This window comes from Scleropages formosus, chromosome 4 (genome assembly GCF_900964775.1).
Source record: "Scleropages formosus chromosome 4, fSclFor1.1, whole genome shotgun sequence".
Taxonomy (NCBI): Eukaryota; Metazoa; Chordata; class Actinopteri; order Osteoglossiformes; family Osteoglossidae; genus Scleropages; species Scleropages formosus.
Window position 1 is genome coordinate 25,320,451 of NC_041809.1, and position 27,120 is coordinate 25,347,570.

At 43.6% G+C, this 27,120-nt stretch overlaps 2 protein-coding genes across 6 annotated transcripts; one reads left to right on the top strand and one right to left on the bottom strand.

Annotated features, from left to right (window-relative positions):
• Window positions 1-1,815: 1,815 nt before the first annotated feature.
• On the bottom strand, window positions 1,816-14,128 carry LOC108921197 (short transient receptor potential channel 2-like). Its single transcript, XM_029251106.1, has 22 exons — window positions 13,590-14,128; window positions 12,746-12,887; window positions 12,481-12,636; window positions 12,129-12,298; window positions 11,620-11,705; window positions 11,329-11,492; window positions 10,984-11,223; window positions 10,457-10,687; window positions 10,074-10,147; window positions 9,585-9,650; window positions 8,521-9,222; window positions 7,899-8,108; window positions 7,555-7,719; window positions 6,857-7,031; window positions 6,351-6,551; window positions 5,106-5,268; window positions 4,814-4,906; window positions 4,414-4,606; window positions 4,043-4,170; window positions 3,556-3,628; window positions 2,537-2,657; window positions 1,816-2,249 (listed from the first exon to the last, which is right to left on the bottom strand). The coding sequence occupies exons 1-22, from the start codon at window positions 13,632-13,634 to the stop codon at window positions 1,816-1,818; spliced, it is 4,032 nt and encodes a 1,343-aa protein (XP_029106939.1). The 5' UTR covers window positions 13,635-14,128.
• A 132-nt stretch (window positions 14,129-14,260) lies between these two features.
• On the top strand, window positions 14,261-27,075 carry rnf121 (ring finger protein 121). 5 transcript variants are annotated; one of them, XM_029250913.1, is made up of 15 exons: window positions 14,261-14,496; window positions 16,239-16,276; window positions 17,117-17,258; window positions 17,918-18,072; window positions 18,248-18,355; window positions 18,921-19,041; window positions 19,764-19,897; window positions 20,312-20,413; window positions 22,488-24,159; window positions 24,494-24,568; window positions 24,855-24,911; window positions 25,339-25,471; window positions 25,593-25,729; window positions 25,940-25,990; window positions 26,475-27,075. In XM_029250913.1, the coding sequence occupies exons 1-9, from the start codon at window positions 14,419-14,421 to the stop codon at window positions 22,606-22,608; spliced, it is 999 nt and encodes a 332-aa protein (XP_029106746.1). In that variant the 5' UTR covers window positions 14,261-14,418; the 3' UTR covers window positions 22,609-24,159; window positions 24,494-24,568; window positions 24,855-24,911; window positions 25,339-25,471; window positions 25,593-25,729; window positions 25,940-25,990; window positions 26,475-27,075. The 5 variants fall into 5 exon arrangements, with proteins under 5 accessions (XP_029106746.1, XP_029106747.1, XP_029106750.1 ...); XM_029250917.1 differs by lacking the exon at window positions 14,261-14,496 and adding an exon at window positions 14,619-14,640; XM_029250916.1 differs by lacking the exon at window positions 14,261-14,496 and adding an exon at window positions 15,316-15,374.
• The last annotated feature ends 45 nt before the right edge of the window (window positions 27,076-27,120 follow it).

Consider the following 27,120-nt stretch of genomic DNA (forward strand, 5'->3'; position numbering starts at 1 on the left):
ACATTTATTCATTTAGCAGATGCTTTTCTCCAAAGCGACATACATCTGTCATAAAATAAAATTCACAATGAGCCACTCTTCTATACACTAGTGAAACACACAGTATGGGCAATTTAAAAATAGCAGCTGACTTGAAAACTTGTCTATGTACTGTGGAAAGAAATCTGAGCACCTGGTAGGAAACACCCCCCACCCACCCCCCCCCCCCCCCAAACACAGGGAAAATGTGTAAACCCCACACAGACTGAGCAGGGATCACCCAGGTGCCATGAGACAACAGTGCTACTCAATACACCACCGTGTTGCCCTCATTACCACATACAGACATTGTAGTAAGCTACCAAAATTGAAAAAGAATAGGTTTACAGTTCTACAGACTGCTTTCTATAACATACCAGTCACAATTCCAAAAATAAATTTAATATAGTAAGGACCTTGTGTGGTTGTGGGCCCATCACCTGACCAGGTAGAAGCCGGTAATGGGTATGACTGGCCATAAATATATAATTGTTACTAGAGCGGGTGGCACAACAAGTTCGAACACTGCCTTACAGTGTCTGAGTGGTTTAAGAGAATGTGGGTTCAGTCCCTGCTCAGTCTGTATAGAGTTTGTGTGTTCTCTCTCTGCTTGTGTGGGTTTCCTCCAGGTGCTCTGGTTTCTTCCCACTGTCCAAAGATATGTAGTTCAGGTGGACTGGTGTCTCTAGTGCCTGTGCATGTGTGGATACAGTGCAATGGACTGGTGTACCCCCAGCTTAGCCTTGCACCCAGTGCTTCTGGGATAGGCTCCAGTTCACTGCGACCCTGCTCAGGACAAGCAGTTATTGACATTGGATGGATGGATGTTACAGCAGCAATTATCCTGCTTTGAGAAAATGAAAAATGTACATCAAGACCAGCTGCATGTTAATGTTACTGTTGCTGTAAACTGAAAAGAAAACAAAAGTACTGTGATGGAAACATAATTGAGGGGAGTTAGTTAATTGCCTGGGTGACCCAGAGGGAGTGGTCTGGCAGCAAACAGCTGTTGTTCTGCAAGCTACGACCTGCATGCAGCCTCCAGGGAACCAGTAGGCCCACAACAACGTTTCTAATTGAAAGAGGAAAACATGCCCTGTGAGAACTTGTTACTTTGCCATCATCACCTGTGGGTTTCATTGTCACTGAAAGTACACACTCCCCTTGCCCAAGCACAACAGCATTGCAATCTCAGTCTTTTACTCCTACCTTGATAATGTAAAATGAACATACTGTATATCCTGGCTCTTGCTCTTTTCTGACCTTTACACTCTTCACCACAGAGCCCACCGCAAGAAGTCCTCAAGGACTAAGGTGTTGACTAGGGTATGACGTCAGCTCGCCAGGGAGTGTAGTTACATGGCCTATCAGGTTGCAAAGAGCAGCTCAAGTAACAAGGAACTGTAGTTATTTTTTGATATAAGTAGGTCAGTTACTCCTTCCTCTGAGATACACAGCTGCTCCAGATCCAAATAATCACATTTGCCCATATTATTATTATTATTATTATTATTATAATACATCATTAATTCACAGTTCACTTACAATGTTAGATTTAAACCCTACCCTACCTAGAAGTGCTCACTCATTTATACAGGCAGGTCATTTTTACCAGAGCAAATTAAGGCAAGTGTCTTCCTCTGGGGTACTACAGTGGGAGCAGGTTTTGAACCTGGAGCAGGACTTTCAGCCACAAGGCTAACAGCCTGTGGCTCACGGATCTTTCTAGATGTGCTCGCTTGCAGTATATATGAGCAGCTGTAGCGGAAAGGAGGGTGAGGTGAACCGGGGTAAGTGCTAGTCAGCGCTATTCTCAGACGCCTGCGTATCTGCTGTTGCTTCACTAGATTCCTCCGCTTCCTGGGAGCCAAAGCCTGTGTCCCAAGAACCCTTGCTTCCAGTGGGGGAAGAGGCCCGGTTTTCACAACCTTCTGGAAGGTTCTGCTCCTTCACCTCCGTCTTTGTGACCTCCTGTGCATCCTTCTGTGCCTCCGCCTCCGCCTTCTCCTCTTCATGCACGGTCACCTTCAGCGGGCTGTAGGTGCCACTGCTGAACCCCCTGAAGTTGTTCTTGGCCCCCAGGATGTACTTGCCCAGGACTGAGGAGTCCTCGCTGCAGGAACAGTTGGAACTCCCTTGGCTGCTGTGCAGCACGGTCTGGTGGATCTGTTTCATCTCTGAGTGCAGCCTTCTCACCATTTTGTTAAGCTCCGTGATTCGATTACCTACATCTGAGGAGAAGGACACAAACAAAACTATAATGACGAACTTGCATTTAGACATTAATGCTTGATGATGTATTTGGACGTGTAGACCTGCAGAAATATGATGACATGTTCAAGTGTTTCTTGGTGGATGTGAATCCAGGAAACCCCTAAAGCTGCCAGAGCTCTCTTTTTCTTCTCTCGCGTCCATCCCTCACTTTGTGAGTGAACACCAGCTCAATATTTCAGTTTTCAGACCTCACAGAATGACACCCCCACCCCACCAACATCCCGTAGGCCCCTCCGAACCACACCTTTGCGCTTGCTTTCCTCAAACTCCCGACGGGCCGACTCAATGTATCGCTGAACGAGCGCTCGGATCACTTGTTGTCTGTAGGGCACCCGGTTCTCTCCATCACTTTGCATCCCGTTGGACTGGGAAGTGGGAAACCAAAGTGATCACTACTTACATTTATTTATTTAGAAGACGCTTTTCTCCAAAGCCACTTCCAATGAACTCTATGTAGTGTTACCAGCCCACACACCTTATTCACCAAGGTGACTTACACTGCTAGATACATGTGTCACTCATCCATACATCAGTGGAACACACTCTCTCGGTGTCACTCACACACTATGGCTGAACAGGCTGTAGGCACAAGTCCTAAAGGAAACGGGGTCCTTGGACCGAGAGCATTATTTCCCTGGTGCTGGTGTTCAAATAAATCGTTTGTAATGAACACTGCCTTTGCGTCCTTCTTCGTTCCATCAAAACCTATGGCACCCACACCCACTGTCTGAACCACTTGTCCTGAGCAGGGTTGCGGGGAGCCAGAGCCTAGCCCAGCAACACAGGGCATAAGACAGGAGGGGAAGGGGACACACCCAGGACAGGACGCCAGTCTGTTGCAAGGCACCCCAAGCAGGACTCGAACCCCAGAACCACCAGAGAGCAGGACCCGGTCCAACCTACTGCGCCACCGCAGCCCCCTCCCACAGTGCTGCGCGCCACAATACTTTCCATACTGAGCTAAGGACGTATCAATTTCTACAACTAGCTTTTCTATATTTATGTATATAAAATCTTATTATTAACATAATATTAAATTTACCATTAACTTAATATCATCTTGAAAAATAGCTACAATGTGGTCATACAACAAGATGCCTTTACCTCTTAAAAAAGTGATATTAGAACATATGGTCAAAATGTAAAATTTAAAAATGAACTGTAAAACACATTGCCACCTGTCACACTTATGGAAGTCATTATTAGACATGAATAAACATCATGAATGCATTTCCTAATGAAGCTTTCCGCGTAGGAACTCACAATGGAGGCAATAGGCGGATAGTCTGGTGTTGAGTTGCAGTTACAGCAGCAGCAGATCCTCCGGAAGATACCCCTGGGCAGAGTGACAGATACGATGGTCACCATGAGACAATCATTCATTCCACACCGCAGAAAAGTAGTAAACAGAACAAGCCATTTGGTTGCCATGGCAATTCTATTCAAAGCATGAGCATTATCTGATTATATTCCGCACATACAGTATATTTGATATGTATCTATTTTAATTTTAATTGATATTTTATTTGCAAAGCTGAAAAAAATTGTCTTTGGGAAATATATTTATTCTGCATATGAAACTAAAATAATTCTACAAAGATATTTGAATGCTAGGTATTATGACGTGTATTTTTTGGACTTTGAGTCACAGCACTACCCTGAAAAGCTGTGACAAAGTATGCTTTTGATGGAAAATGTGTTCTGTATTTTGGAGGAGCTGGGTTCTGCAGCTCTGGTCGGGTCCACCCACCGCATGAGGTAGAAGGCTGCCTTGGGCGAGGGGATGATGTTGAAGGGGACAGGCATGGTGAGACCTTCTCGGAAATAATTAAGGTAGAGCTTAGAACGGGCAAATTTCCACTCCACATCCGCGTCATCCTAGGAAGAGAGGGCAACCAGAAAGAAACTTTGTGGTAAGCGTGCCGTGCCTCCACCGTCCTTCCACCCAAAGCTCTGCACAGGTCCAACAAAATTAGATTGTCACAAGCCTATATCTTATGGTTTTTGAAGGCAAACAATTAATAGAAGCCTTTCCTGCTTTGGTCTTTGGCTCAGCTGTGAGGATCAGGAGGAGATGATATGACTGCTCTCTCCCAATGCAACGTCCTTCATCTCGCTCACCTCAATCTTCTGGAACGAGTTGGTGATCATGGCGATAAGCATGTTGAGCAGCACGATGACAATGATCAAGGTGAAGATGCCATAGAGCACCCTGCCTACAAACTCAGCCACCACAAAATCTGGCATGTCCACATAATCCTGGCTCACCACTCCAAACATGGTCCAGAAGAGGAAACGGAATGTCTCATTGAACCTGCAGAGAGAATAATTCTAGGTATTTAACCGGAAAACAAAAGTCCAGCATAATATCAAGGCAAATTTTCACTCATAACTACAGTTTAGGTACTTTAATTCCAGAACACTTCCCTGTTCAGTACTACTAGAGAAAATCTTTTTCCTTTCACTCATGAGGAAATGAACAGAAATGGAGATGAGGTTGTGGCAAAACTGGATATCATACTGGCCAAGGTGCGTGGACACAACGTAGGGCACATAGATATTGTTGATCCCGCAAAGGAAGGCAGTCCCAATGATCATTAAGATGAACATAAACCTTGGGAAGAACAGAAGATTGTTTTCAATAACAAGGACAGGGTTCCTCATGTCTCAAAAGACGATAACTCGTTTTTTGATTCAGAATCTCTGCTAAGGTATAGTATAACAAGAAAAAAGACGCAGCCAGAAATAAACTCCATATCATTAACTGTTCGTATGAACCCTAACTCTGTAATCAGACACTAGCATGACTGAACCTCATCATGTCATCGATCATCTTGCCAATAGAGATCTGCATGGTCCCCAGGGACTCCTGAGCAGGCAGGATGTAGGCTAGGCGAGTGAAACTCAGCATGCTAGTCACAGCAAAGAGCAGCTCTGCAATCAGTTGGGGATCCTCCTGTCGCCAGTGCTCTCTGTCTGTAGGGGGCAAGGAGGACCACTGCACAGTTATACCTGACACATGGACAGGACATGTTGCTTAGGCTAAAAAATAAATGTCCAAACTGACAAAATCATGCAAAATCCATCAGCCATGAGAAGTGTTTGACACTTCTCAAACCTACCATATTATACTACTTGATATTGTGTTCTTAAAGACATGCAAATGAAAAGACTGATGGTTAATTTTTTAATGTTAATGCAAATTTGGACAGCTGATGGTGTAGCACTTAGAGCTGCTGCCTTTGGACCCAAAGGTAGCAGGTTCAAGCCTGACCTCCAGCTGTAGTACCCTTGGGCAAGGTACTTTCCCTAAAATCACATCACTTTGCCCATGATCTCTCAAGCTCATGTATGGTGTTCATGTACTGTAACTTTATGGAAAAAATTACTAAAAATTGTAGGAAGGTTATCAGGATTCATCTATCCTGCGTTTTATGCACCTACTCGTGCGATGAACGTTGGTGCATAAAGTGGAAAGAAACAAAGTAACTTTACTAAGGAATCACATGTCTGCAGCCATGTCTTTCTCCTAATGTAATGTATTTTCTCTGAGATGTGCGTCGCTTCGGAGAAAAGCATCTGCTATATGAATAAACGTGAATGTAATGTAGATGTAAAATGGCTCCAGTAAAATTACCCAGCTGTGAAAATGGGTTAAAATAGTTGCGAGTACTTTAACATCGTAAGTCGCTTTGGAGAAAAGCGTCAGCTAAATGAATAAATGTAAATTTGACTGTGCGCCTTTACACATGTGGAAACCGTGACACAGCAGGTAAAATCTGTGCTTCACAGTTACTGCCCTGCTTGGTGGGTGTGGGACCTGTATGTTTCGCCCTGTGTTCGCAACCCCCCCGACATGCACGGAAAAAAGGCCCTGGCAAAACGCTTCAGTTACTCCCTTGCCTCGGACTTGATGGCACCTCCTTCCGTCCCTTTACATATGTATGTTACTTGCTAATAGGCATCTGCCGTGTTAATAGTAATTCACTGAAGAGAGCTTTAGCGATGAGACTGGGAATCTGAGGTCACACTGAGTCCCATGTGATGGCTCTGCTCACCAGCTTGTGTGAAGTACGCACACTCATCTGCCCGCTCTGGGACCTGGCACACAAAATAGCCTTTGAGCATGATGAGCCCACGCAGCACAAAGGATGCTAGGTACATGCTGAGCACTATCATGTCCAAGCAGTTCCACCAGTCCAAGAAGTAGCTGCGTAGGCCCTCAATCCACACCTCCTTACACTCGAACCAGAAGAATCCTGGTGGGGAGCAAAGCGAAAAGCAAATATCTCATCTAATAATATCATTTCTGATATCTGTCACTGGAAATAATGCAATCTGAGGGATGTCAGTAATTAAAACTTAATTTCTGAAATCTGGCCGTAGCATCTGAACTACATTTTCTACTTGGCTTTCTCCTCTAATTTGTATTATGCTAATTTTTCCTTGTCATGCGGCCTTCTGAAATTGATAATGGATGATTTTCCAACTGTGTGCAGATGAGGGTGAGAAATAGTCCCAGGTTCCGTGTGAATCCAGGCTGTCGACATAAAAGCAGACCAACCAGCCACCCAGACCATGTGCAGGGAGTTATGCAAGAGGTTCTGGTGACGTGAGGCAAATTCGGTCCGGTACATCTCCATGGCGATGGACTCGGCCAGCAGCGTGATCAGGAACCACAGGTAGGTGGCTGAGTGCAGCAGGAACTTGATCACAGGGATTTTCAACATTTTTCCAATCTGAGAAAGAAACCGAGTCAAAACAGCCCAGCTGGAGGAAGAAAGTAACTGGGTCAAGTGTAAGCTGCGGGGAAAATGGATCATAGTAAAAGTATGATGAACTGAGTATTTTGGAAACCGTAACTTATAAGGTAGACTATGGAGCAGTGCACCGTTCTTGGTATTTCAGAGTACACCACTGATGGAAAGTTTGCGGCTATCCTCACAAATAATACATAATACATTTTTATTTTACAGTGAATTAATAGGATAAATTATTATTACTGTCATATATGGTGGCTAAACTTCTGGCCTGCAGTATTTTTAAAATTTCTGTTCTGCATCAGTTTGATTCTATTCTACCTCTTCCATTTGGGACTGGAGGAGATATAAAATAACCTGTTTGTAAACCACTTTCCTGATTTCAAATGTCTGAAATACTGTAATGTCCCAAACAGAGGGTCTGAACACATCGTGATCAAGACCTATACACACTGATGTTGAACACACTTGTGGAGGCCCAGTCAGCTCCTGGAGTGCCCACCTTGGACTTGGGTGCAATCCAGTAGATGATGCAGAGGAATGGCATGGTGATGAAGATCCCGATGGACACCAGCAGCTTCCAGGCTGTTCTGCTGCCCTTCCACCCTGAGAGGTTGCCACACCAAATCGAGGACAGCACCTGCTGGCAAATGGGATGGGCCACAAACTGGCCAGGACAGGAGGCAAGGGGTGCAATACACTACTGTCAGCAAAACAGCAACCTACACCATTAGTTTCAGAACTGATTTGATTCAAATACATAATTCCAGTCAATAGGTCACAGGCTTAGATGCAGTCTGATGGTCTATGTGAGGACGCAGGTCTGTGCTAATGCTCTGCACTTACCTGCTTCTGGTTGTAGTTGACAGCGAGGCGGAGGCGGGCCAGGTTGGGGATGCCCTCCTCAAAGGCACGGCCGTCCAACCCGTCGTCTTCATCCTCACTGTCGTTATCGCAGTCGTTGAGTATGGTTGTGACCTCACTCTGGTTGCGACACATGCCGAGCAGTTCCACAGCAAACTCCTGGCACAGCTCCTCCAGGCACAGGTACTGGGGCTGTAGGGTTAGGGGTCAGAGGTCAGGGATCTACAACACCGCAATGTTTCTGGGTCCTCGCTAAGCAGTTGAAGCAAACATTGATCTCAGTGTTAATTCAACCAAGATATTTTCACAAAGATCCCAAAAATCTTGACTCAGTCACATACTATAGCTACCTTTGCTTACTTATGGTAGAATGTCATCTGAATGTATCTGTTACTGGACATGGCACATGGTACTTTCCTTTCTGTCTATGCATAATGTCAGAGAAATACAGGGAAAGTATGGTAAAGTATGTTGTCTTTAAATGCTCCACTAGAGTGCTCTCCCTTGGCCACTATAGGTCAGTGAGTGCCACAGGTTAAAAGCAGGACTTGTTCCCTTGAGGGAATCACAGTGCTGTACCTACAGTAAACAGGCCCATTCTGACCTTGAACTCGGGCTCCTTCTTGGAGAGCTTGTGCAATTCACGGCTGAGGCGGAAGGCACTCAGCATGGCGTCCTCTGATGTGATGGACAAGTAGGCACGGCTGGCAATGCCACGATACGTGTTGATGCGTGACAACGAGAACTTCAGCAGGTCATATTGTCGCCCGTTACGGCACTCCAGGCAAGCGCAGGAGATGCGGTGCGGCCGGGGAATTACGTGGCCTTTATTGGTCAGCATGGTGACTATCTCATACAGGTCCTTCTGGCAGGCCAGGGTCAGCGGGGTCACACCGGGGGCAAACTGTGAGTCGTCGATGGAGTGGTCAAAGATGGCCAGCGAGAAAGAGCGAACATCCACCTTGTTGTTACCTACACCCTTCTCCTTGTCCAGGCGGTCAAGGAGCTTTTTGACCACACGTGGCTGGTTGGTGTCAACAGCCACCAGTAGCGCCTCATGGATCTGCCGGAAGTCGAACTTAACGCCCCCCAAGAGGGTGTCCATGATGTCTTCGCTGCCCAGGCGGATGGCCAAGTTCAGTGCTTCTCTCCATAGCCTGTCCTCTGAGTCGTCCAGTTGCCGGATGATCCCATCCCCAGTCTTCAGCAGATCTGCCACCAGTGTAGCGTTCCCCTCCTGAATGGCCCCGATCAGTTCTTGGGGGAAACGCATCTTCTTGTTTATAATCTCCCGCCATTGATCAGGCTGCCAAAGAGAGAGGGTTCATATTGATTTTCATTTTCATATCACAAAGGGCAATAATAACTGGGTAATTGGAGAAATGCAATTATAGTTGAAACTTACAAATCTGGTACTACAAGGACTGCTTTATGTAATAACTACACAGGAAAATCAGAAAATAAGTGCTCAAAAGTGCTTCTTGTCTGTATTCTTATGGTCTCTTCATGCACAACGAATTGGGTGCACAATTTAAAAAAACGCTACTCCCATGATCTGTGTACTCAAGACTATATGCAGAACTTTCACACTACATGTCACAGCATGATCATAATGATGTATTGTCCATTGCCTAAAAGCAAGCATTTTTAACCAAGTTGCATCCTTACCGTCAGGTTCTGCATATTGATTTGTTGAGTCCGCAGATCCGGAGACCTCACGGTCTTGAGGACAACCTGGTGAATTTATTCCACGCTACTGAGAGAATTCAGAATCCTAGGATCTGAAGCAACCTCCCAAGGCTAGAAAATGAGGGGTGCAGAGGACCCAAAAACCCCCCTTACCAACAGACAAAACCAGTAACTCCAGAACTCCACTACATCTGATGGTTTCTCTGTAGCTTCCCACCTACACCAGAGCTTTCTGCCTAACAGTGTGAAATTAATCGCCCTTCTGCAGGCGATAACAGACGCTACCCCCACAGGGGAAGGGCCAATTAAGGTGCAACAGTTTCGCTAAATTTCATGCCTTGTTTGAGTTTGCTTCACTAAGGATTTGAATCCTCTTAAACTAACCCCACCTGCCTCCACCGACCCCACCCTCCCATTCAGAAATAAAGCACCATCCCCTCATTCAGGTTTCTCCACCATTGCTCATACAGAGTCATCATTGCCCAGTGCATCGATAATCAAATTAGACAGACCATTCAGTGAAAAACATGTTTTAATACAGTCTGCGGAAGAATACGCATACAGGATAACAAAAACAAGGTGCATGCTTTACTCACAGCACTCAGCAGACAAAAAAGCACTTTCATTTGAAACAGAATTAAAAAAAATGGCGTAAACTTTGAAGAGCCCTTTCAAAGGATCATGTTACACCCCCAGCACAGTTCCTGCATCTAACATTAACTAGAAAATACTCATTTCATCATTTGGTGAAGTCATTTCTCTTTATAGAATGCAATCCATGAGCTAATAGGTCATGGGGAACTGAACATGGCAAGCTCAGTCAGCCCATATTAAATCAGAGTCTTCTGGGCCTTCACAGTTGCTTGCATGCTGCTGGATCTGGCTAAGGGGGAATCTACAGGAGCACAGTGGACAGGAAACCAGATCATCTGTGGGGCTGGTGGAGGACCTGATGTTTGGGCCAGGGGTGGAGCTGTGGGGTCGGCTGAAGTCTGTTTCCATGGTGCGTTCAGGTACCAACCACTCTGCCTCTCCTTCGCAGGATGAGGCGTGCAGGGGCAGGTATTCACTGGTAAAGTACTCTGACATGGAAAGAACAGAAGTGCATTACAAGTTAATCGCAGCATGAATGCGTAATGGTTCTGCCTGACAATGTTCATCAAAACAAATAGTAAACCAGCAAATTCTGTGTTGTTTTCATAGGTGTAACTGGGATAGCTTCCCTTTCTTGAGGTTTAAAAGATCTACTGGTTAAAATCCCGAAGACAGATTAATATTAAATGCTAGTGTACACTGTTATTACTGATGCAACCGTAGGAAGAGTTTTGATAAACTATGCAAATATATTAAAGCTGATGGAAAAAGCTGAAGCACACACCTCCACATATGGGACAGGTTGTCTCGGGGTCACCACTATCCAAGCACCCAGACTGTGAGCTAGGAGGGGTTCTGCTGGGACTGGAGTGATTAGGGCGAGAAACCTGAGAAGCCACAGATTTGGTCCTCTTAGAGGAGGAGGTGCTGTCAGCACAAGTCAGCCTAGCAGGCTTTGGCTTCCGTTTCAGGTGTTTGCCAGTCTGTTTCCCACTAGCACTGTGGGAAGCACAAGCCTCTCCGTCTGACGATCGCAAGCAATAAGATAAGCATCAGTTACGTCAACACAAATTTCTCTATAATAAGGAAGGTCACGTTTAGCTTTTCAAGATACCTTGTTTTTGCATACCTGTGATGCTGCCTCGGATTTTCTGTGCGACAGGGGACTGGGGAAATAAGCGCCTGGTGGACTTGGCCACTGCAACCAAGCGAGCTGTTCTGCTCAGGCCTGCCTTGGCTCCACAAGGTCCCCGTAACAACGCGCCCTCGGAACCTGTCTCCGGGGGAGATTCCCTGCGGACACGAGACATGCATTTGGTCAACACCTTCCTGAAACTGAGGACCAAGGGGCCTCGTGGTAAAATCAGGAAACAACACTGTAAAAGTTTGAAAAACAACACAGCGAGTTCAGTCCATTCACCCTGACATCCGCCCAAAAAAGGTTCGCTGGACACCTGGACTGGACAGCCATTCTTTTACTTTCAGCGTCATCTGCTCTGGTGTTTTCTGAGTAGAGAAAATGTAGCATGTTAAAGTGGAAATCGCCTCCTTTTAATAAACCACCTCTAAGCATGCACTGCAGCTGGTTTATCATATAACATCGACCAGGTTGCGTTAAATGCAGTTCAACTGTATATACGTATATATGCTGATATCTACTGTATATCTTTAGTACTATTATCTAATACTGTGCCCATAACTACAATTGCCGATCTCCTCAGAGTTGCAGTGACCCAGAACATATCCGAGGAACAGGCACATACAGGCAAGTGTACGTGATGTAATGCACAAATTGTATTTCCGCTGAGATGTACGTCACTTTGGAGAAAAGCATCTGCTAAACGAATAAACGTAAATGCGTTAACACAACTAGTTCTAGCAGTAACTTGTTGCATGGGTCAGTGTGTGGTAGGCTGATGCTGTGCAAACCTGACAAATGGTGGACTCCACTTGCTCCTCAACCCCTCCCTCAGGCTCATCCTGAGGGCTGCGGATGCGGAGGAAGGACAGACCAAACTGAGTGCGCCTGTTGAAGGGCTGCGTACAAGTGATGCGCACTCTGTCCCAGGGACACTCTGCTGCAGCAGACATGAAGTCAACTGGATGGGAGACACACGTGGACGCAAAGTGTTGAACAGCCATCTGTGACCGTCGCCCTGGTTAAAGTGCGTCCCATTTATAGTATTGTTTGCACACTGTTACCTTTGCTATTGGAGTTGGCAGGAAAGACAATGCTGGCAACGTCTAATGCATTTCAAGTTTAATGTCTCACAAAACCTACCTTTTTTGAACATTCGCACACCTGTACGCCCTGCGCCCTGCCTCGAATCTGCTGGACTCATCAGGGTCGCTGTGGGCAACAGTGTGACGAAAGGCTCCTCGAGAGACCAAGAGGAGCGCCCCACGTCAATCTGAATGAACGCAGACCCGTAGTTACCTGGGAAAATTAGACACAACCCCAGATTCATCTACGGAAGACAAACACATCATCTTCAGATTTCATTTCTTTGCAGAATGAAGGACAGGGAACCCCGTGGTCTGCTCACCAACATCGATGTACCCAATAATGACTGCACGCTCCATCTGAAGTTCTGCCTTGAGAAGACCGCTGTGGTCATGGGGGCTACACAGCCATGGCTTGGGGGCCTCTCCCTCCGAGCACAGGTTCTTCACGCAGTATTTTGGATCCTGTATCACACAAGTACATGAGGCTGGAATACAAAACCACCACACACACACACACACATTTTCAGAACCGCTTGTCCCATACGGGGTCACGGGGAACCGGAGCCTACCCGGCAACACACCACTTTCACTTAAACAAAGGTAGGGTAGCAGGTAGTGTATTCTTTTGGACTGTTGTCTTGTAATTTTCTGGTATCTGGTTCAAACCCCCTTGCTGCTGTTGCATCCTTGGTGAAGATAATTACATTTAGCTCATGCTTTTATCCAAAGCAACTTGCAATTACTTGTTTATGCAAGTGGGTAATATTACTGGAGGAATTTTCTTTTTAGGGTAAATACCTTGCTCACTCATTCATTGTCATCATGATGGTACGACAGCAGGAGAGGGGAATCGAACCTACAACCTTTGGGTCCAAAAGGCCACAACTCTACCACTGCACTACCTGAATCAATATGGTAAGCTTCCTATACTGTAAAAAAGTAAATCACGGCAAAGATTATTATTTGACAATTTAAGTTACCGGACGTACATCGCTGTCGGCTAGTAAATAACGACGGGGGGTCGGTGACACAAAACAGGTGCTGGTAGAGCGATGTTTTACCCTCTGCCGAGGTCTGCTCAAGGTACGTAACACGGCATGCGAGATGCTTTCCCAAAGCAAACTATGTGGATAAATAAATCGATGCGTAACTATGATGACCCACCTGAGACGTGAACGAAACAATGTGTTTAATCTTTAGCGGAGCCATCGCCGGTGCACAGACCGAGAACCGCAAAAACGTAACTAAGCTTTAAAATCGACATCCACACAAATAACTACAGACCCAACTGCCATTATCTTGATTATCTGTTATCGGAATAAGTTGTAGAAAAAAAAATTAAAGAATATTGTGGAATAGCTGTCGATCTCCTGTAGCAACTCGAGCAACGTTAATAACAGCCCGAATGTTTCTATTTCCCGCGTCTCGAGGCACTGCTTAATGTTCCGCTAAAGAAGCATTGTGGGAAGTGTAGTTTGGTTTGCAAATATTACATCCATTCTGTGGGGAAAAATGACAAGAAAAAAAATTACTAAACAGCTTTTACAAAATTGAAAATTGTTCATGATTTTTTAAAAAAAAATCGCATACGATAACATCATGAGATTTCCATGGATATATGGCTAACAAATGACAATTCCGTTGTTAAGGATTTTGTAGTTTGTTACTGTACATAGCACGCATTATCTTTGTGCTAATTTTCCAGAAACGTAAGACAAGCGAAAGCAATACTAATTTTTCGGATAATCTCATGCTGCGATTATTTTGTTTTCCTCCTCCCACATGGCGTGATTACGATTCGCCACTAGCGGCGCAGAAGACTGTGCAGCCCAGATTGCTTCGACAGCATTCCTCGTACTTGCTGCTCTCACGTCATTGGCCACCGCAGCGCTGCGAAGCGGAACCAGGCTCGGATTCAGCGACGCTCATTGGTCATCCTGTCGGCCAACCCGGAAGAAGCCGGCGCGAGGTGCGCGCCTCAGTGCTCCCGAAGATGGCGGGGGTGTTTGAGGTGGAGGTTGACGGCGTAGAGCACGACCACGGACACGGACATCACGATGAAGCACAGCAGGTTGGGGCATCCCAGTGGTTGCGCTCGCACACGTTACGTACACGGAGAAGCACTAGCTGCTCGTCACGCTACAGGTCCCCCCAGGAGCACGGATCCCAGGCTGTTGGTTAGCTGCTAACAACATAGAATTAGCAAGCCTGCAAGGTTAGCTACTGATACCATGATTATTTCAGTTTTGTTATAACGCAGCCGACTGTTGGTATTGGAGTGGTTAGGTAAGATGGTTGGTATTTGATCGGGGGGGGAGTGCAGTTTAGTATTAACCTATCTTAAGTCTTAAGTCTTAAGACTTAAGTTATTTTGTGAGCGGTGCGGTGTCCCTCCTGTCAGGATTCAAGAACAGTCTGTGCGAGGCGGACACAATGAATCATTATCATGTCACTCTCCCGCGGTTTTTCACTCTTGGCTTGAGACTGAAGAGCACAGCTCCCTCCTCCGCTCTTTCACACTACGGCATCGCCGCGGGGACAGCCTGTACCGGAGCGCCGTCGATCCTAAGGCTAAGTGCACCCGGCTGGGTGTCGCTAGGCTAGTATTACCCTGTGGGAGGGCGATGCTGGGATTGGCGTCACCGCTTCCGTCCACGTTCACAGTGTGTCCGAACAAAGTGTCCGCACACTGTGGTCCTCGCGCGTCCTGGGCGCGGTCTCCGCCAACGTGGCCCTCGCTGGGTGGAGCTCCTCCTAGGCTTGGACGATCATGACATGAGTGGGAACGGAGCCAGCAGCGAACAGGCGTCACCACTCTGTGTGTTTCTTTATAAATTAAATACGCAACAGTTGCCGGTGTCATGGCGACAGCGGTGTCTCATGCAGTGCAAAGGATCATCTGCATCTAACAGTCAGTGTGATGAGAATCAGAATGTGATCACCTGACCGGTGTGTGTAGCTCTGGGGCTTCAGCAGTCAAATGTCCCCTCCACTGGGGTCTGGAAACCCACCGTCTCAGTGTGCGGTTGTACTTTAGAATCTAGCTGGTAACCGATTGTTACCGATAGGTGAATGATCCACGGAGTTTACCGTAGGGCATCTAGCTTTGCATGTCACCTTAGATAAGGGGTCAGTTAAAGACTACATGGTAATCACTGTAAGTCTCTTTGGGTGAAGCCATCAGCAACATGAATACAATTAAATGTTTCAATTTTTTGAACTGCCACCTATGTCCAAGGTGATTTACAGTGCTGGTCTGCTGATTTACCCATTTATACAGCATGTTATTGTTACTGGATCAGGTGAGGGCGAGTTTGCTGATCGGTAGTAGAACAGCAGGAGTGGGATTCAAACCAAGTACCTTGAAACTACAAGGTGACATCTCAGACCGCTGCAATACCTGCTGTCCCATTACAAGACAGCATTATAGCACTACCACTGATTTGAGGTGAATAATACTAAAAATAATGAGGGTATGTAATCTCAGCGATTGCAGTTGAAATATTTTCTTTTGCCACTTAAAAATACTGATTTGTCGTGTAGGGTCCAGCAGGGAGCATAACAGCTAAGGACAAGAGCTTGTAGGTTGTTGGTTCAAGCTGCACTTCCTTCCACTCAGGTCTTAACACCGAAATTGCTTTTGTGAAACACTGCTGTGTAAATGGGTCAGATACTGTAGGCTCTGGTGAAAGTGTCAGCCAAGTAGTAGATCAATAATAATAATGTGTCATGGTTCACAAATTACATGTTTATTTGTAGCATGATTTTTAAAGTACATCATGTTCTTATGTTCTGATTTTATCCTATTTTCAGGTTGATTTGTCTCAACTTTCAGCTGAAGAGAAGTGGAGGTAAGAACTTTTTATGTACAAAAATGTATTTGGAGTTTCTTGTAAGATCTGCATTCTTTTACATTTGTTTTTGTTTCCTGGAAAACAAGTGATAGCAGTTTGTTTAATCACCAGAAGTGGTTGTTTGCAAATCAGTAACTTTGTCCACCTGGGCTAAATTGTCCTTTTTGCAATTATTTTTCCTGCACAGCGACTCAGTGTGAGGTTTGTACAACAAGTAAGAGACTTGCAGTAACTTATATGTTTTAACTAGAGGGTAATTTTCACACTAGATGTTCAGAGTAAGTGCTTGCTTACGGGTGCTACAGCAGGAGCAGGACTAGAATCCAGGTCCTTTGATTGCAAGGCAAGAGCTTTAAACACTATGCCACCTCCTGCCAGCAGGATAATAGGGGTTTTCTGTGATGGTAAAAGGCATTCGGTCCTGGCTCCAAAGAACAAACGTGTGTGCTACTGCACTTTCTCCAGGCTTAGACACCCCAGCTCTGGAGCAAGTTCTCATAGCCTAGGTGTGCTCATGATAGGGACTAATATTTTAGGAGTCTTTTCACTCAGGCAGCACAGTTCCTGTTAGGTAAGGCACTGGACCAAGAGGTTGACCCTGAGATTTTCCTTCTGTTATAAAATTAAGATTAGCAGACACTTCCCTGAATTATTTAGGGAAGAAATAATAAATTGGCTAAAGGTGTTTTTGTCTGCTAAGCATGCTATTTTCATCATTCTACATATTGAGTTTGTTCTATTCCTTCTTGAAAATGTAACAGCTTGTTAAAAATGGACTATATGAAATGTAATTGTATTTTTTCCATATGTTTTTTGTTTGTTGTTTACATGGCAAAGATTGGAACATGCCAGGATGCATGCCAAGCACAAGGGGCACGAAGCCATGCATGCTGAGATGGTACTCATCCTCATTGTGACACTTGTCCTGGCCCAGCTGCTCCTGGTGCAGTGGAAACAGAGGCACCCCAAGTCCTACAATGTGAGTCCCCTGCCAGTATTCCTGTGGGAGTGCTCACTCACATACAGAAACACCCATGCAGACACGTGTCTTTGCAAACGCAACCATGCCATCCAGCCCCACTGTTTCTTCTAATCCAGTACTTAGCCAAATTTTGCCCAATTCCTTGTTGTTGACGCTACAAGGAATGCTGCTGTTTTTCTTACTGTTTTATATCTGCTCATAATTTGACATTTCTGTCCATGAACATTTTACTTCAGGAGTGCTGTGTGTATATATATGTGTGTGTGTGTGTGTATTCAGCACATTTTTGTGGAGTTTTTCTTAACCCATAGCTTGTAGTGTGTGCCTGTTTTGTGCTGTAATTCCAATGTGTATCGCTAGGTGGGGCTAACATTCAATTCTCGCAACATGTAAGCGGTCTAAACTGCACTTCATGGAGGGGAAAAAAGTTGTTTTATGGTTCAGAACATGCTGCATGTATAAACTGATAAATACAATTGGAATGTGTAATTAGCAAGAAATGCAAAGGTAATCGGGGAGATCTATCCCTTGTGTTTTGCTTTGTAACAGTTTCCTGTTGTGGTTCAAGGAACTGCATGCACGTTCCTTTTCAGTGTGAACTGCTGGCAGCGTTGTGCTCACAAATGTTCTAAGAAACCCTTTCTCATTCACTTTAGCTGGTGACACTCTTCCAAATGTGGGTCGTCCCACTGTACTTCACCACCAAGCTGCACTGGTGGCGATTCCTTGTCACATGGTTCATCTTCTCAGCGGTCACCGCGTTTGTCACCTTCCGCGCCACACGGAAACCGCTGAGCTGCACAACCCCCAGGTAACCCTTCGCACACTGTTTACATTTGAACCTAAAGAGTTTAACTGAAACCTGCGTAGTCTAAGGACAGCCTACTGTTTCCCTCTCATTGTTATGGTGATGACTGTACACAGAGGTTTTCCCTCTTTCTGCAAAAAGTGGCTTCTTCCTTTTTTTTTTTTTTTGTTTCCATTAGGCTGGTCTACAAATGGTTCCTGCTCTTATACAAGCTGAGCTACACAACAGGGATTGTGGGCTACACTGTTGTCATGTTCACTTTGTTTGGCATAAATCTAATTTTTAGGTAAGTTTTTGTTAAGCCAGCTTCGTGCTAAATGAATGGTCCACAGCCAACCCATTCTGTCCTCATTTAACAACTTTCAACTCTCCCAGTCAGCTGACAATTTGCAGAAAGAACCTTCCAGTTTCACCAGTGGGGTCCAGTTGCTCAACACTCGATAAACCCATGTGCTTTAGGCAACTCAAAAATCTGTCCCCTGGTCTCTCCCTTCATATCTGTGGAGCAGAGTCATTTAATGTCTCTGCTAGGAGCTCCACGCCTCAGAGTGGCAGAGCTCACATTAGAGCCAGCGTCTTAGCTGCAGTACTGTATATATGGGAGGAATGTATTAAATAATCCAGGAATCGGAGATCCACAAAACATTTAATTTTTACGGCTTACTTTATACGGTTTTACTGAACACACTCCTGAATGTCGTTTTCTGTGTTATGCTTTTTTTTTTAAATGTCCCAAGCAAGCAGTTTCCTTAAATAGCAAAATTTACATTGGAACAGGGCCTGTTTTTAGGTAGTGTACTTGAGGTTTCAGACAACTCCTTTGTATTTTTCTTTCTCTTTGATTCCTCCAGAATAAAGCCAGAAGATGCAATGGATTTTGGGGTCTCGCTGCTCTTCTACGGCCTTTACTATGGAGTGCTTGGGCGGGACTTTGCAGAAATGTGTGCAGACTTCATGGCCTCCACAGTTGGGGTGAGCTTTGAAGCAGTTTTTGTCAGGACCAGATTGTTGGGTTTACACAGCTTGACAGCAGAAAGAGGTCCTCATAACAGGTTATAACAGCTGCTGTGCGGAAATATCATATAATGACCTCTTATGACAGATTCATAAAATAAACCATTACGTTTGTTTCCTTATTGAGCTGATGCTTTTTCCCCGAGTTCACTTAAGTTAAGCTACTTATAATTTTTTACCTATTTATACAACTGGGTAATTTTTATTGGAGCAGTTTGGGATAATTAACTTGTTCAAAATTATTACAGCAGAAGGTGGGATTCTGAACTTTGTCCTTTGGGTAGCAGCTCTAACCCCACTGTCTGCTGCTTGTATGTTACCATGGCATCAATATAGCTAGTTTAGCTAGTGCTTTCAAGAAAATTTTATTTGGTTAATAAATATTCTTAACCAAGTAATAGAGGGATGGAGTTTCCCCTTTTCATCAAGTGTCAGTCAGGTTGTATGTAGAGCTGAACTTTTATATAACACTTTTTTGTTATATTTACTGTGACACAAAACATATGCCTCAGTATGTTATGGCATTATGGGTGTGTGTGCTCAAGTTTGAAAGCCTTTCCCATCTTGAAGTGTCTGGTTACGGTTGTTTGTATGAATGTCTGTGAGACATCAGTATGGCATTGTAGCGTGTGTACTTCGCAAAAATGCATCTCCTTGTAACACCTGTGTTTGTGCCACAGTATTACAGTGCATCAGGCATGCCCACTAAGCACCTGTCAGACAGCATCTGTGCAGTGTGTGGCCAGCCAATCCTGGTGGATGTGAGCGAGGAAGGCATCATCGAGAACACATACAGACTGTCCTGCAACCATGTGTATCCAATCACTGTGGGCTGTGTGACCAATATGTGATTAGAAAGGTGAAGTGGAGCACAGCAAAAATCCAAGGATAGTTTAAACTTTGTTGTTATGTGTTTGAATGACATCTGTTCACTTCCTGTTCCGTGCGGTTCTTCTATGCGTACTACTGTTATGTCACCATGGAAGAAGTAATCGGTACATTAACCACAGAGTACATGTGTTCAGAATTTGTTTCTGCTCTACAGTGGAATGAACAATAACAAGTGGGGGAAAATGACTGTTGCAGCATGTTAATTTGAGTTGTGTAACTTGAAACATATGAGATGCTGTTGAAGTTCAGTTGCATTTTTGTTGAGATCAGATACCGAAATACCTTTCTTTGATATTTTGTTTGCTTGCATTGCTTCCTTGACTGGCTTCATCCACAGATTCCATGAGTTTTGCATACGAGGCTGGTGCATCGTGGGAAAGAAACAGACCTGTCCATACTGCAAAGAGAAGGTGGACCTTAAGAGAATGTTCAGCAACCCGTATCCTTACTGACTCTGAGCAGGGCGTACCTAAAGAAACCTCTTCACCTTTCTCCTACTTCTAAAAATTATTAATTTATTCATTGATTTGTTTATGTGGTGCTTCTCCCCAAAGCTATGGACAATGTCAGATTTGCACACTAAGTTGCTTATAATTATTTATGCATTTATACAACTTTGTATGTTTTTACTGTATCAATTTAGGGTAAGTAGACAAGGGCACTACAGCGGAAATGGGATTCGAACCTGGAACCTTTTAGCACAAGACAGTGGCTTTAACCATTACTCTACTTGCTGCTAAGTTTTCAGTGTGTCCTCTTCACAGCTCTTGAGTCAAAAGTTACTTAGGGAGTTTCTTGTGTGGAACTTTAGTCATATGTATTTTTTTTTTTTTTTTTTTTTTTTTTAAAATTATAATTAGTCATACACTTATTGCAATAGGCTCATCAATAGAGGTTTCATTCATGTGATTAACCCGTCATAGCCCTTTGTTAAGGTCAGAGTGAGTGTCTCGTGGATGGAACATGCTTATACGCTTTTTTTGTAACAGCCTGAGACTTCCGTTCTCATCCAGCTCATTGGCTCAGCTTCGCTTGTGGATGTGTAGGTGTGAATTTGAACACAGTTACACGATCATTTGTAAGTGCAGCTTTTTAATACGGTATACCAGGGCATTCCGTGGTCACAGGCGAGCTGCATGCTTACATGCTGAAGCAGCACTTTTTTAATTGCTGAATTACTGTAACTTTTTTTTTCTAGTTTTCCAGTTTATCTGTTGTAACTTGGAACAGCTCTAAAGTGTTAATGTTTCAGCAAAACCAACATGCCGTCATTTGCGTGTTTTGGAACCTTCTGCTGTTGATGAGTTCTTTCTAATTTCAAGAGAGACAGTAATGTTTTAAAAATAACCTCTTTAAATTTGAACAATACCTGTCAGATTTATTTACATCTGGTCTTTTTTTTTTTTTTTTTTGTTTTGTTTCTCATAGCTTTTGTGTTTTCAGATTGCTATAGGAGCTAGTATGCCTTTGGTTCAAGTTCAAAATATGTTCAAGAAAGGTTAATGGAAAGAATGTACCCTATAATAGTTTGTGTCCCATTACATTACATTTATGAATTTAGGTGATACTGCTCTCCGAAGTGACTTACACCTTAAGGTCACAATTATTACAATTACAAGCTTACAATTATTCACTCATTTATACAGCTGGTTAAATTTTTTTTTTTTTTTTTTTTTTTACTGGAGCAATTTAGAGTAAATACCTTGATCCAGGGTAATACAACTGGAGGTGGGGATTGAACCTGTAACCTTTGGATCCAAAGGCAAAAACTCTAACCACTACACTACCAGCTGTCCCTTTATTAAAATAATATAGTTCAGTGTAAAATTTTTCAGAATTTTCATACCGCTCAGAATCTTGGAATAAAGACATATTTGCCATGCATTTACATTCAAGTACTATGTGGGTGCAGTGTTGGTGGTACTTAAGCATAATATTCACAATAATGTCACTTTCCAAAGTAAATACTATAATGAATACAAACGGTAAAGATTTAGAATTAAAATACATAACAGTACTGTACAAATGCATTTTTTAATGTAATATAAAATACAAATAACCTTTTATGAGTTAGGAACCAGGTTGTGAGGCAGCAGGTACCTTGGTTGATAGGAGTTGCAGCCTTCAACTCAAAGAACCCAGGTTAGAAACCTGTGTCCTGCTGCTGTAGTAAGGCACTTGCCCTGAATTATTCCACTAAAGAATTACCCAGCTGTATAATTGGTTAAATATCTTATTTTAAGTTGCTCTGTTGAGACGCTAAAGAAATGTAAATGAAACATGTAGCAGTGACCATGTCCACCATTAGATAAGGAAGTTTTCTTTTTTTAAATCCTGTCACGTTTTTAGTCTCTTTAGACTTACACAGTTTAAGAAGACATTGAGTCAAAGTTAAAAGAATGAAATTAAGAAAGCAATCAACGGATAATTGTATTGCCTTTGACAGTTCCCTATCTACGGTATTTATTTCAGATGGCTGGCCAAATTATTTTCCCTTGACAACAGATACTCAGGTGGGAAAGGCCGCATGTCATGTATGGACAGCTTCTGGACTGGCTACGCTATCTTGTTGCCTGGCAACCAGTGATCATAGGCGTAGTACAAGGAATCAACTATACCCTCGGACTGGAGTGAAGACTGGTCGAACAAGGGAAGATAACATGGTGCACACAGACTGCGAAAGAACATGCTAGACCAGTCGATGGACTTGGGTTGGGGAGCTAGAACTTTGTAATGAACTTTTATATGTATATGTACATATACATACACATGCATATTGGTATGTTTTATGTATACGTATATATAAACATGTACAGGTACTTACTAATCTGTATTTAATAAGGAAAAAATGCATTTTCCAGCAACATGGGATTAAATTTTTCTTTATTTGTAATGTTTTCATTTATGTGATTTTATGAGTTCAAAAAATTTGGGCTTTTTGTGAGAGGATGAATCCATTTGATTTTTAAAGCCTCTCTGAAGTCTTAAAACACCTTTCCTTTTAAATGGTCATTTCATTTTAGATTGTTCAGGTGTGTGCTCACCTTGATACCACCACAGCTAACCTGCAGTGGGATGGGGCTTCTTACCTGGTGTCCAGTGCTTTCAGTTTTGTCCCCTTTTTAAAATAGCCAACAAACATGATTGAAACTAATCAGAAGGGGCTCTTGGAAAGATGGGCAGTTATGTACACCAGTTGGGTGCATTTCTTTCACTGGCCAAGTGTGTGTGTGTGTGTGTGTGTGTGTGTGTCCAGGGAGGTGATCCTACGGATATTGCCTATATGCTGCTGTGTCACTGTACATGAGGGGTGGAGCAGCAGTAACAGTATGTGACTCGTGCTCACATGGTTTACTCTGGTAATGGGGACCCTCCTGTGTCACTGGCGCACTGAGGCCTGGTGACTTGGATGACATGTTGGATATTAAAACTTTAACAAATCCAGACTAAGTGCTGTTCATGTATTTGTCTTCTCCCCATACTTCTAGAGTTTGCACTTGAGTCTGGGCTGTGAGCCCATTGTTAAAGTGTTCTAAGTTTCAATATTTTTAAAACGATGTTATCTACAGTATATGTTGTAATTAGACTTGGTGGATTTCTGAGCTTGTTGAAAATGTATGTCGCACTTTAATCCGGTAATTGGTGGGCATATGATATGGTGAACCCAGCAACGCAGACAGTGTCACGTGAAACGTTTTAAATATGTATTTTACTGGAATGACTGGGGAAGTGTATAAAGTTTGGTATTTTCCCGCCTTTTGTATGTACTTGTTGGGGAAATGTCATGAATCAATGTGATTCCTGAACGGATTCCCCCCGCGGATGAAGCGGCTATGAAACGTGCGCCGAAGTCCGTCGTCGAGGCTGCGCGTGACTGGCGACTCTCGGATCGCTGGCAGGGCGAGATCTCCGCGCGCGCGGAGCGACTTGTGCTCTCGAGAGCACCTGGAAACCACAACTATTAAACATATGAACAGAAAGTGCTGCAGTCCGTGTTTTTTTTCCGCGCTGCTCGTGTCACCACGGCGCGTAGGGGAAGCGATGACGCACCGGGGAGCGTGACGAGCGCGAGCGTTTAAAAAGTCGCGCAACGATGAGCGCCGGCACGAGGGTCGCGATCCGCTCCGCGAGGACACAGTAGTTCACGAGGCAGCAGCATCATGGGGCGTGAACTGATTCAGACAGGTAAGATGTTGCCGTCTCCGTAAGTTCTTTGAATAAAAGGCACATAAACTAAGCTTATGCATACTTTGTTTTGTTAAGAATGAACGGGACACTAATAGAAGCGCGAGGGAGAATACCAGGATTTACCTGTTGTTCTCAACGGAGATAACACGCACACACACACGCGCACACACACAGTTGTGTACCGGAGACCCGTCCTCACCGTTACTCCTGCGTTGTACAGTGTCTATATCTACAGTACCGATTCAGAGTGATTGTACTGTACTTGGGAGTCCGAGAAAGAATTGTGTGTGTGTGTGTGTGTGTGTGTGTAACGCGTGTGATTCCTCCACAGGGCCTGGAGCTCCGCTCACATTCACTGCGGTGCTCATTGGAAGCATGTATTTGCTGATGGCTTCAGCACTTCCAGGTGTGTGTGTGTGTGTGTGTGTGTGCGCGCGCGCGCCCACCTAATGCGTTCCGCATGGGTTCCGACCCGAAGATCCCTTTTTAATAAAGCACTGACTGTGGAGCCCGTTAGGATGATGCGAGGGATCAGTTTATGTAGTTTTGTGACTGTAACAAACCTGAAATTAATAGTGGTGTTACACACCCCCCCGCGCATCCGAGAAGGAGTATTGAAACTAACTTTTATCATTTGAGACATTCAGACTTTGCTTTGAAATGGTACTTTTTTTTTGTTTTTTTTTTTTTAGAGGTGACAGGGCCTCGTATCACCAGTCCCGTGAAGCCCAGGATAAGAGCCGATCTGGGTAATGAGTCTTTTTTGCTCTAAAGCACTTTCCTCTTTAGTTATAATAATGAATCTTTAAGGTGTTTTGACAGAATATCATGATGATGTAACATTGTGCACCTATACCGTGAAGTAGCGCATCTGGGTAGGTGCAGGGGATGCACTTCAGAGATGGTACTAAAGGTAGTTAACGCTCTGTAATGGTATTTATGAAAAAGCACACAGATGATGACTAACATCTCAGAAAAGAAATGCCCTGTGTACTTATTGTCCTGTTCTCTTTTCTGTATTGCATCATGGTCTCTGGAGAAATGACATTTCATTCCACTGTATACAAGCGATATAGAGGAATGACAATAACAACTTGAACTTGAAAAGCTGCAGGTCCATTTCTTCTGCTGAATCATGTTTGCTGCATTCTTCTAAGTATTTGGTGTTGGATACAGGACGACCGCTGGTGATATCCTGCAAAGCTGATCCAGGATTTCCAGATGACTTCACTCTGATCTATTGGCTGGCAAATAATCAGTTCATAGAGATGAAGTACCCTGACAGCAGGGTCACAGAGGCTGATGAGAGGTACGTCCAGCAGTGAAGTGCACAAAAAACACATTACCAGTGGAAAAGGGCACCGAGGTGTGTGTGAAAGAGAGAGACTCAGTCCTGATTCCAAAACTACTCTATGTGCTCTGTGTTCCAGAAGAGAGACCAGAAACCAAACAGTTTTCATCCAGAGAGACCTGGTGTTTCAAAATGTTCTTCAGGAGGATTTTAGCTCCAATTACACCTGTGTTGTGATGAGCCCTGCAGGGATCAACAAAATTACAGTCCACCTGGGTAAGTAACCCAACAGCAAAGAGCTGGCCTATTAATTTTAAGTGCATGAGAGTTGTGAATCCAGTTTAAGTGGAAGAATATGTGTAGAATATAAACTGAGTTGGCAATAATTTGCATTTGGTTTTGTGTAATGAATTTTTTTTTTTCCTGGGGGGAAAAAGGAATAACGCTGCATCAGTGAACATTAATTTAGCATGTCTTTAATTTCAGAGAAAAGCAATCGGAAAAACATCCGTAACAGGAAATCTATTGGAAAGAATGGTGAGGCTCATTGTGGAAATGAAAACAGCACCTTCTTTTTGTGATGTTTAGAACAATATGCTTGCCTTCATTTCAGTTGACTGCACTTCTCCTGTTAGAGCTTAGATTTAAAGATAAATTGATCAAATCTGATATGTGACTGCATATCTGCAGTACAGGTTAAAATCAGTTTCTCATAGTTAAATTGGTTAAATTGCTAATGTACATTAACATTTATATATTTAGTAGGTGCTTTTCTCCAAAGGGACTTCCAATGAGCTCTATGTGGTGTCATCAGCCCACACCTTATTCACCAAGGTGACGACACTGCTAGATACACTACTTACAATGGGTCATCATAAATTGCATTTTTGATGAGATGTACATCACTTTGGAGAAAAGCGTACGCTAAATGATAAAATTTGATGTATTCAGAGAGTAGTAACAGTAATCTACATTGTATCTTCTGTAATCATTGACTTGATTTCTCTCCAACATATTTCAGGCAAGGGAATGAAATTTCTGAGACGCAGTAAACATTGAAGGCTGCCTCAAACCTGGAAGCATGCATTCATTTTTCATATCAACAATGCATGCAATCCTCCATGTGTTCACTTAGTGGTTGTCTGTGTTTGGCTTGTCAGTAGCTACCTCCTTTATGTTTAGTCTTTTTTTTTTTTTTCTTTCTTTTAATATACTGAATTTGGCAGACCGCTTATTAAAGGGTGCTATATACCATGGGCATTGTACCTTTGTTTCATTTTCATGTAATTTGTTGTTTCCAATTTAAGTTTTCTTTCAAATGACATTTTTTTTCTAGCTGTTTGACAGTCATGAAACTGACTGATATGGATTTAACTTTATAACATAAAATTCTTAGTGTATTTGTGGATGTTTTGAATGAATTTTGAGCATCTTAATTTTGTAAATTGCCATAATCTATGGATTTATTCATTTTGGCTGTTCAAATGTGGATTTTTGAACTCTGTTTTAAAGCAGCTAATGACCTGTTTATCTTCATAAATACATGCAAGGCATGGGGGGAGAACTGTAAGGGAAGAATTTGTAAATCTGAAATATTTATAAATAAACAGCCACTGACTGCATCTTTTTTTACCCTGGGATGCTTTAGGATAGTCATATTTGTATTT